This window comes from Scleropages formosus, chromosome 13, assembly GCF_900964775.1.
Source record: "Scleropages formosus chromosome 13, fSclFor1.1, whole genome shotgun sequence".
NCBI classification, from domain to species: Eukaryota; Metazoa; Chordata; class Actinopteri; order Osteoglossiformes; family Osteoglossidae; genus Scleropages; species Scleropages formosus.
In genome coordinates, this window is record NC_041818.1 from 4,394,409 (window position 1) to 4,405,554 (window position 11,146).

The 11,146-nt window shown below is 40.2% G+C and overlaps 1 protein-coding gene across 1 annotated transcript; it reads right to left on the reverse strand.

The window, feature by feature from the left end:
* Nucleotides 1-1,472: 1,472 nt before the first annotated feature.
* On the reverse strand, nt 1,473-9,974 carry apool (apolipoprotein O-like). Its single transcript, XM_018737316.2, has 9 exons — nt 9,928-9,974; nt 9,326-9,427; nt 8,923-9,042; nt 7,267-7,321; nt 7,082-7,180; nt 5,576-5,667; nt 5,099-5,209; nt 4,347-4,677; nt 1,473-2,468 (listed from the first exon to the last, which is right to left on the reverse strand). Exons 1-9 carry the CDS (start codon nt 9,958-9,960, stop codon nt 2,380-2,382), a joined length of 1,032 nt encoding a protein of 343 aa, XP_018592832.1. The 5' UTR covers nt 9,961-9,974; the 3' UTR covers nt 1,473-2,379.
* Between the last annotated feature and the right edge of the window lie 1,172 nt (nt 9,975-11,146).

Here is an 11,146-nt window from a genome sequence, read left to right on the forward strand (position 1 = left end):
GCTTGTGCAGTGAGAGCAAACCCACGCAGCCACACAGACAAGCTGCAAACTTTGCAAAGACAGAAATCAATAATAATTGATACACATGCATAAAAAACATGTACACCCATCTATTTTTTATGGTAAAAATACAGTATGTGTATCAGGGGTTTTTTCACTACGACAGAATCGGTTCATTTTTTTATGAAACACCCACACACTCCCTACTCTTGGGGTAACGTTTTCCATTCCTGTGAACCATGTTTTCTTATCAGACATCTAACCACACCAAGGCCTGAGCACGCAAGTCGAAGTGCTGCACATGCAGCATCGCTTACTCAAAGCAAGGCTCCAGTAATCAGTGTGTCAGAGAAAATTACCCATGTTGCCTCACTTCACATAATTAGAAGGGTTGGCAGCAAAACCAAAGCACTCAATTTCGTTTTCGCTTCCATGTGCTGGTGTTTTCGGAGGGATTGACACATCCGTGCCGCCTTCCACACTCTCATTGCACATCATGGGCGGTATTAAACGGGGTAGCAGCATGGTGTTTCAATGGAAACAGCTACCCCTAGTGACAGTATTGCAAGTGGCTCAGTCTCACGTGTGATAGGACCTAGATGCACACAGCAGGCACACAGCAGGCACACAGCCAGGCATGTCTCCCAGAGAGTATCTTTCAGAGAAGGTACAGATCACATGGAGACTTCAGGTAGAATCCATTATGTACCTTAAAATATATGTAGTATCATGTATCTGTAATCCTGTAACTAATGCAAATTAGGTACAGCCTGATTTTCTTTCATGATGTCACAATCATTGTTGCCATGCAACTGTGAGTGGAGCCTGATGTTCAGTGTAACTGCTTACACATTGGTTCCATATCTTCCTATACACATTTGCATGTTGCATTGGAACAACTGCGCAAAATAAATTTCAGCTTATTTTGTACTTTTTAATGTTTTCTTTCACTTTTGATAGGGTGATGCAAAGGGTAACACTGACACCTCATAGAGCTTAGACTGTACGTAGGTTCAAATCTGGCTCATTGTGTCCCATGCAGCAGGGGCGTAGTGGTGTGGTGGCTCTGGGGTTCGAACCCTGCTTGGGGTGCCTTGTGATGGACTAGTGCCTTGTCTAGGGTGTGTCCCCTCCCCCTTTGGCCTTGAGCCTTGTGCTGCCAGGTAAGGCTTTGGCTTGTCACAACCCTGCTTGGGCAAAGTGGTTGCTGACAATGGATGAGGGTAGAGCATGCATGTTCTTCCTATGGTTGTGTGGATTTCTTCCCACAGTCCAGAAACAAATTTCAAGTGGAACTGGAGTCTGCTGTGCTGTATAAACAGGTAAAAGACAGTAGAGTGTAGCATCTGCACTACTGTAAACTGGAGTATGACAGCAACTACATGCTGCTTAAATGTTGTAATACCTATACTGTGTAGAGATTTCAGAGCCTAGGAGAACTAGTTAAGAAGCTCACTGTTAAAGATAAAAAGTTATAGCACTGCAAGAACTTTATTCAGAAATTCACCAATCTTGGTTTGATTCTTTCATATTGAGCTTTTCAAAAAATCTGAGATTTTTGTCCGGCAGAACATTGCTTCTCTATATACTTCTTATAATCCATTTGAACACACAATTGACACAATTTCATGATAAATTCAATGTGATTTGTGCATGAAATGCATTACGTGGGGAACTAGACGATAAAAAGGACCTGCATAGGCTGCATTGTGGTACATTTAAAGACAATGACATAAAATTAGAACAAGTACTCATCTACAACTGCAGTATGTATCACTTTAGTTGCTTATGACATCATGTGATGATTTGGAGGACATCAATGAGTTGCCAGCTTATGTATACTTTTAGCAGACAGATTTCTCCTTACCACAAATCCAGCACAAAAAATGCCCGTAACTCCAAACGGACAAACAGCATGACAGTTATTTTCTCTTGAAGGATTTCTCTAGAAGGGACCCAGGACCTTTGGGTTATTTACAAGAGAAATACATTGCATAGATCACAAAAGCCATCAATCAAAATAAATAATCTCACAGAAACTGAATTAGCAGAAGAACAGCTGTCCAAGATCAGAGCGAAAAGAAAGCCATCTGTCCAGGTGACAGGCCAGTCTCTGCATTTGCTGTAAATATATATTTTGGCAGTTTGGCTATAGTGCTGTCAACATGTACATGAACTAACAAACACTTTTCTCTTACAGTGCCTCTGACAATGTAAAATCAGTATTAACATGTCTACAGTTCATGAGAGCCTGAGCAGACAGGAGAGATCCCTGCTGTACAGCCAGAATTCTAGATCTGTCTCCTATAGTACACCTTAACCATGCAGTCCCTCCCTCTCTGCCTCTCCCACCCTCATTCTGTCTCATCTTCTCGTCTCTCAGCTTCGAGTGCTGTACAGGTCAGCATCCTCTGGATTCGACTGGCCATGATCCATCAGCCTGGGGTCAATCATCAGCTGAGATTTTTCTAGAGTAGATGGAAAGAGATACAAACACACACACACACAAAGAAAGAATGCTGAATTCTGCATGTATAGTCTAAACAGATGGCCTTTGGTCCCAGGAAATGGACCTTTCTAGAATGAAATCACCCTGTCAACTGGGAGACTTTCCACAGGTGATCAAATCACGATGATTTTTCATGGGAAAAAAATATATATTAATGGACCAATACCTACAGGAGTAGTGCTTTTAAAAAAGAAAAAAAAAAAAACAAAAATCACTATAAACACCAAAATCAATACTGCAAACATATTTTGAATTTTGAATACAGCTGAATGTCACAAGCTGAAAATGACTACAGCATGAATTACACCAAAAATGCCCTCACCACAAGTAGTGGTCCAAGTAGTGGCCCACTGAACATATATATATCTGAGTGTGTGTTACATTGCTCTGCTGTATAGATGTATGAATTACTGCAGGAGTTCAGTGCACTGTATCTACCATTGAAAGTCATTGGATAAAGGCATCAGCTAAAATATTAATGAAAATTGGAGAATAGCATCTGTGATATGAAGAAATGTACAGGTGGCCCACAACTGAAAACAACCTATACTCAATGACAGCTCTCCCATGAGCCTTATTATATTATTTTCCAGATAAATGACAATGGGGGTGTGGTGAAGCAGTGGGTTTGGCCCAGGCCTGCTCTCTGGTGGGTCTGGGGTTCGAATCCTGCTTGGGGTGCCTTGCGATAGACTGGCATCCCATCCTGGGTATGTCCCCTCCCCCTCCAGCATTGCACCCTGTGTTGCTGGGTTAGGCTCCAGCTTGCCGCAACCCTCGCTCGGGACAAGTGGCTTCAGTCAATATGTGTGTGTGTGTGTGTGTGTGTGTGTGTGTGTGTGTGTGTGTGAGACAAATAATTTCTAAGGACAACTGTTCCAGCTGCTGTACGATAACACCGGCAGTTTTCATTGCTGAAAGACACCATATCTGTAATTGTCTGGCTCTCACTTATTCAGGTGTCTAGCAGCCATTGTTTTTTAATTTACAAAACTTCATCCTGTGCAAAGAATGTTTTGATTTTTTTTTTTCCAATGCTACCAAGCAAAAAAATAAGTATTCTGGTGGAGCAGAAAAACCAAAAGAAATTTAGATGTAGAAATGAAACTTAAACGGGTGGCACAAGCACCACTGCTGTCTCACAGCACCTGGGTGGTGAGAGAGGACATGAGTTCGATCCCCTCCGTGTTTTCATGTTCTCTCCAAGCCTGCATAAGTTTCCTACCTCAGTTCAAAGACATGCTGTTCAGATGAACTGGTGAGTCTAAGACACCCACAGTTTGAGAGTGATACAAACTGTTTCACTGTTCATTGATATATGGATGAATAACTCATTGTAAGTAGTGTACAAAGCAGTGTAAGTCACCTTGGGTAAATAAGGCGTGAGCTGATAACTCTACATAGTGTTCATTGGAAGTCACTTTATAGAAAAGAATCTGCTAAATGAAGTAATGTGAACAGTTAGTGGAGCATGAAAATACTGTATTATATTATTATTCTATATTAGTGTTCTTTTAACATGAATAATGTGTGATATAAGGGGGGTGCGGTGGCGCAGTGGGTTGGACCACAGTCCTGCTCTCCAGTGGGTCTGGGGTTTGAGTCCCGCTTGGGGTGCCGTCCTGGGTGTGTCCCCTCCCCCTCCGGCCTTATGCCCTGTGTTACCGGGTAGGCTCCGCGACCCCGTATAGGACAAGCGGTTCTACCACACAATGGAGCTTATTAACTGTTTATACATCCTTATGTTTTCTGTAATACATTTATAAGGGGATTTGCAACTTACATCGAAGACTACCTGTAAATGCAACATAAGGCAGGTGATGGCGAACAAAAGTACCTGCAGAGGTGTCCACATCAGTGCTGCGTTTAGAAAGTATTGCCTCTGGAGAAGGAGGCTCTTCTGAAGCTCGCTGCTCGCCAACAACTGACTTGAGATTGACCTCAGATGTCTGTTCAGCAATGTGCTCCTCTTCAGCTTCAAGCAGCACTGGGGAGGCACTGTCCAGCACAGGAACAAATTCAGTGACTGAGGAAGAGTCTAATTCAGTGTATGGGTCAAGTGAGGGCTCCTCTCCAGATGGGGGGGCAGAGTTTGACTTCTCAGTTGGTGGAATAGCTTCAGAGTCATGCGGGATCTTTGCAGGTGGCACCTCAGATTCGGAACGTGACTGCCAACAAAACACATGGCATATACAATGCAATTGTTCAAAATATATGTGCAGAGGTCCTCTGTTAACACATCAGAATGCCCAGAAAGGGGGAGGAGGCACTGGTATTGAGATGCGAGAGGTTTACATTTCTCCCCTTCTTTGGAGTTAGGAGAGTTTTGCTTTCCTCTCCTCAGCTGCCTAGTTTATTCAAATAGCAAAAAAATAAATGCTGCTACTCTATGATATACCTTGAACTTTGTTCAGCACTCTGTGCCACAGTGGAGCATTCCATAAAAATAAACTTAATACACTTTTTGCATGGGTATCTTCTGAATGGAGTGAAGAACAGACAGAGCATCAGTATAGTACAAATGGTTTCAGAGACACAGCAGAAGGAAATATCCAATATCATACAGCTCCTAATCTTCAGAGGAGTTACCCTGGGGCTGGTGGACAGGCCTGGGATGTCTCTGAGAGGGCTTGGCCTCCACAGTGAGGCCACAGTGCCAATGCTCCACTGTGTCATGATGTATGCTTTCTTCCCAGTCAGCTGGAGGAGAAGAAATTGCATTATTACATTTACGTTTATTCATGTATCTGACACTTTTCTCCAGAGCAACTTACAATGTTAAAGTACCTACACTTCCTTACCTACTTATAGGTAAACAAAAATCTAAAGGTGGTAGCTCTGACTACTATGTCACCTGCTGCCCCATTATTTACTGGTACATAAAAGAAGAAGGAAAAAAAAAAAACTGAGGGGAATAGGTGCACAGCCCATTGGATAGACACTAAAAGAAGGAGACTCTCATACAGAAAACTCCAGAACATCCACAATGGACTTCCCAGGTTTAACAGCTAAGATGGACATTGAGGACAATGAAATGAATCAGTAGCACTAAGAATAACACTTCACTTTGAACACCCCGATTGTGGGAGCCGGGTAGCATATAGCTGCGCCCACAGTGGCCAGGCCCAGCGATGCTGCCAGCCTCTTCATACGTGAACCTGGCAGGCAGAAGCACAAATGTTTGGGTAGTAAAACTTTAAAACTCTTCATAAAGATGCAGGATATAAAGAGTTACATTTAGCCAACACTTTTCTCCAAAGCAACTTACAATTATTTACTGATTCAAATAGCTTGGTAATTTTACTAGAGCAACTTAGGGCAAGTACCTTGCTCAAGGGTACTACAGCTGGAGGTGGGATTCAAACCTGCAACCTTTATGTCAAAAGGCAACAGCTCTAACCAATATGCTACAGCTGCCCTATTCAGCAAATACACTGGCTGCTAATGTTACAGACATGCAAATTATCAAGCATACAAACATTTTCCTGATTATTTCTTTAAATTGCATTTATATGTTTTATAAAACTTCTGTCTGTTGCAGACAAAAAGTGACCTTTATTTCCACATCCATTCATTAGTTAGCAGTAAAATGAATGCAAACAGAAAAGCAGTGTGGGATCGCCTTAATTCAATTTGCTTTTGCAGCATTTACAGCTAGTATCTGTGATTATGATTGGTAACATGATGAAAGTTGCACATTTATGGGACAAGTCGGACAATTATTGGCATTAAATAGAAGACTTACACAGTTTTGTTTTCAGTAGTTTTAAATGAGTTTGAATTATAATACGTTTTGAAATTTACAAAATGGTAAAGATTAAGGGATTATTAATCTTTTGACTGTGTAGCAAAAAAGATGCTGAAAGTGCCTATAAACTGGTAAAAACTTGCAGTTTTATTTATTTCTTTATTTATTTATTAAATTTCAAAACCTTATGGGATTAATTATTCGGGGGAGGTGGAAAAGAAGTTTCACTCCCCCCAAAAAAATTTAAATGATTTTAATGTTGTGTGAAGTTTAAAAAAAAAAAAAAGAGAAGTCTTACAAGGTATTTTCTCATTTATTACAGCTTTATATGAGGTTTCACTCACTCCGTATCATTCACCATAGAGGCATCTACCCAGGCTTTTAACTGGTTTTTCTAAAATAGAGAGAATTACCTCCTCATTGATACAAAACCTCTCCTGCATCACCTTACCACCAACAATCGACAGACTCCTTGACTTACTTGGTTTAACCGTCAATTTTGCCCACTCCAAATTATCATTCAGCTTAGACAACAAAGAGTAGAAAGAGCCGTAGCTGTAATTGTCCTTAATAATTAACACTTAATTTCCTTAGACTATTAAGTCTATAAAACAATTACAGAAAAGTATTCAACAACATGCATGCAGAAAATATAATAATGGTTATTTGTAATTATGGGATGAAGAGCCCTCAGGTCTTCCAGTCCTTTCCATGTGTCAGACAGATATTTTAAGACTGAAGGTATAATATATCGTGTAGAATGTACTTCACCTTATCATAACACAATTACTATTGTCATTATCATTATTATTATTACTACTTACCCTCTCTTGCAAGAACTAGCCCAGCTAGTCCAGAAACAGTGATCAAACTAATTCTAGGCAAAAATCCTGGAGGTGGATCTTTAAGGTAGTGGTAAATATCTATGAGAAAGAAGGGAAAAGAAAAAGTGTAAAATATTGTTGAACTTCACAACAATAAATAAAAGGTAATCCCACTTATCTCTTACCTTCTCCAGCATAATACAGGTTTACAGCTCCTATTTTTATTGACATGCAGGCTCCCTGTAAAGAAAATGATCTTAGTGAGAAAAATACAGATCAAAACTTCTGTTTATCAAAACACATCCTCTCAGTTTACATAAACAAGGGCAGGTGGTAGTGTACTGGTTAGAGCTACTGCCTTTGGCTCCAAAGGTTGTTGGTTTGAATGTCACCTCTGAATATAGTACCTTTGAGTAAAGTACTTACACTAAATTGCTCCAGTAAAATTACTTGGCTGTATAAATGGGTAAATAACTGTAGGTAGATTTACAGTGTAACTCACTTTGGAAAAAAACATCAGGTAAATGAAATAAATTACTTTACAAAAATTAAACCACACAGTCCATAGCTTCTGAATTCCAAATTCATTTGTAGATCTTTTCATTAACACAAAATTTTCGAAAAACTGTTTTGATCTAGAACACAGAAAAAAAATGTTAGAAACAGTCCATTTGTTTGACTAAGAAAGTGCATTTTCAGATTTTTTTTTTTTGTTACACGAGCTGAAGGTGTTGTTAATCTAGTTGTTGTGTTGCTTATCTACTTTTTGAGAAGTCAATTTTACCATAAATAATTTTGCATAAGGTTAGGAGAATATAACAACTGAACCTTGAAATACATATCCTAAAATTCTTCAAATTTTCTGATTTTTGTTTATTTCTTGTTTATTATTCTGCTTTGGTTTTCATGTTTTGATATTTCCCTTACACTCTCTCTCAATGTTTCTTTTCATTTCTCTCCCTTCTCACTCTTTCTTTGCTACCTCATTGGGTCACATGTTCTAGTTACTAGAAATAAAAGAGACTGTATTTATGGGGTTATTATTTTTGTAAAATCAAAGTTTCCAGTTAAAATGATCACTTGGGATGTTAATATATAATAAATAGGCAGACTGTTTATATTGTTGATAAACCTTTTAATCTATATTCATGTTTCTCTCATAAAATATGAAGAATTTTAGTAATTAATTTTGTTCTGTTAGATAAAATTACGATTAAGCCAAACAAGTCATAGGTACTCGGCAAACTTTCTCAGAAAATGAACCTGGACAATAGTAGTTGTTTCATACTTGCAGCTATTCACAACACTTATCTGTCTCATTGCGTCTAATAAATAAACAAACAAAAGAAGGTTGGTGGCACACTGAGTGGCACAAGCTGTGAATAGAGCTGTTGTCCCACAGTGCCTGGGCTATGCAAGAGGATATGTGTTCAATCCCACTCAGTCTGTGTGGAGTTTGCATGTTCTCCTTGTGTTTGCATGAGTTTCCACAGTGAATCAGGGTGAAGTTAATCAGGCACTCTAAATTTCCCACTGTGTGTGTGTGTGTTGCTCTGGTGCAGATGAGTGACTGCTAGTAGTGTACTGTATTGTAGCCAGCGCTGTCATTCATCTTGAATGAAAAGGTATCAGCTAAGTACTACAAAACATTCATTGTTGCGTAGTACTTATCGAAGATGCTTTGAAATATCTGCTAAATTAATAAATGCAAAAAGAAAAATCTGAAAGCAAAAATATTTCCAGCCAAACTCACATACAGCCAAAAGTAACAGATGCCACACAGTAACAAATTTTATAATGACCTAGGTGACAAAATTTCCATCAGAGTTGTCCAGCTGTACCTTTACAGCCCTGACATATGGTGTCAGGCCAACACGCACTGCGCCCACCCCCTTCTGCAGCAGCCCAGGCTCCTCCTCCACAAATTGGTATTGCTGGCTCTCTGACCCATAGATGGACAGCTACTCAACACAGATGAACAGAAAGAGAAAATAGGTTCAGATGGTATCATAAGCTCGCTGCTTGCTATCAGGATTAGGACTTTCGCACTTTGGTGTTAACATAACTGAGTAAAAGCTTCTGAACCCCAATGATCCTCTGTCTGTCAATATTTGACAACCCGTGACTATAAGAAATTTGTCTAGAAAAAGTGGGATTGGAAATAATAAAGAAAATAAGAATAAACAATTTTATCCCAATCCAAACCAATTCCTCTGCATTAATGAGTTGTGAACCAAACTGCACCTCTTTAGCAGCAATCAGATGATGTGTTTTGTCTTCATTTAGTGCATGCACCCTCCATGACGCAAGTCCCAGGGCAGCGGGGATAGCTGTCAGCTTCAAGGCCTGAAACACATGAGCATCAATGGGACCGCAGACACTAGTGGTGAGGGTCGTTTCTTTGCAGTTTGAAGGTTGTCAGTTTGAATCCCCCACCGATTCAAGATATTTACAACTACTAACAGTAAATTGCCAAAAGCTGATTAAACTAGTTGGCTGAAAAAAAGGGATCAGCTAATAACGTTGAGAAAAAATAAACTGATAATAATAAGTAAACCCAAAGATATTAAAAGAGAATGTACAGCATATTTTGTGTAAAAGTACCACACAGAGCAAACAAGTCAGAACCAGTGAGTGATGCTGTGTGTGTGTGAGAAGTTAGTACAAACAAAAGCGCTTTTTTTCGTTTTGTAAAATAAATTTCTGAAAACACCACTGTCTTACATCTCCCTTATCATCACCTTAACACACTACTGTAGTAACTAAAAACTAACAGAAGCTAGTTCAGAGTGAAGAGTTCTATAACGAACTTTATATCCATTATTTTATGAGAGGTGTATACCCACCTTAGCAGCCATGTCGGACCTCCCACTGCACATCCACGCTATGGTCACTGCAGAAGGACAAACTTCATATCGTACTTCGAAAAACGCGTTTCACAACGTTACCCTTCTTACTGGAAAGAAAATCAGGGCTGTGTTTAACAACTGCGCGTTCATCTATGCTTCAGTTTTCTAAAATGGTTAGACGTTTCGATCACTAGATAAATGTGTTCCCTAAATGATAAAGAAATTATGGAAAAAGTTAATACTGTCATAGTTTAACAACTGAATAGCCTGCAGATCTCAGGTTTCCAGACATTTATTTTGTATGTTACACTCAGAGCTCTCTTTTTAATTCATTATTACTTTACTGATTTAGTTATAGTTACCATTTATGCTATTTAGTTACATTTTAGTATCAATGTTGTTGTGTTACATGTATTCTATATGTTCTACACACACAATGTCTACCATTGCTTGTCCCAAGCAGGGTTGTGGTGAGCTGGGGCCTGGCCTGGTGGTGCGGGGTGGGGGGCTACACCCCAACTGGGGTTCCAGGCTGCTGGAAGGCACCCCAAGCAGTACTTGAACCCCAGACCTACCACACAGCAGGCCCCAACTAAGCCTGTTGCACCAACCATCCCTCCACATATAATGTAAAGGACTTAATTCATTCAGTGAAATCACCCAGTCACAAGTTCTACCAGTCAGTTGTTGATTCTCTGCAACCTTTTCTGCTTCTCGGCCTTTTGGCTAAGATCGTTTTCCGCTTTCTTGCCACGAGGTGCTGCTGCAGAGCTTAGAGGGGATAGAGGTGATCCTAGTGCGTGACCAGTAGGTGGCTTGTCCGCCGCTGGCATGGGGTGATCCTCTATCCTCTGGAAGGCTTTTATTTTCTTTTGGGTAGCCCAGCGATCCTAATGCATCTCTAGTAGGTGGCATGACTGCTGCTGTCACGGGGTGAGCTGGAGTTTTTTGCTTCCTAAATCCCTTTATTAGTTTTATGTTAGTTCACACATGAAGTTTTCGCCGAGAAGGACTCCATCTGCAAGGGAGGAACTTTCGATGGGCACACCACCGAAGAATGCAGATGGTCCATTGGCAAAAACAATGGACACCGGCAGAACTTCTTTTCCGCCGAATGGAATGCGGGCAGCGGATGGAGGACCGTTAAAAAACACAGCCCGTTTTTATTGGAGATCCCAGGAGGAAGACAGAAACTTCCACGATTGACTTACCTTTA

Excerpts from the sequence above, each read along its gene's own strand:
- apool (XM_018737316.2), bottom strand. The coding sequence starts at position 9,960 with ATGTGCAGTGGGAGGTCCGACATGGCTGCTAAG. Across the intron at positions 7,181-7,266 it reads CCTGTATTATGCTGGAGAAG|ATATTTACCACTACCTTAAA; the intron begins GTAAGAGATAAG and ends TCTTTCTCATAG. Across the intron at positions 2,469-4,346 it reads TGATGTGGACACCTCTGCAG|AAAAATCTCAGCTGATGATT; the intron begins GTACTTTTGTTC and ends CATCTACTCTAG.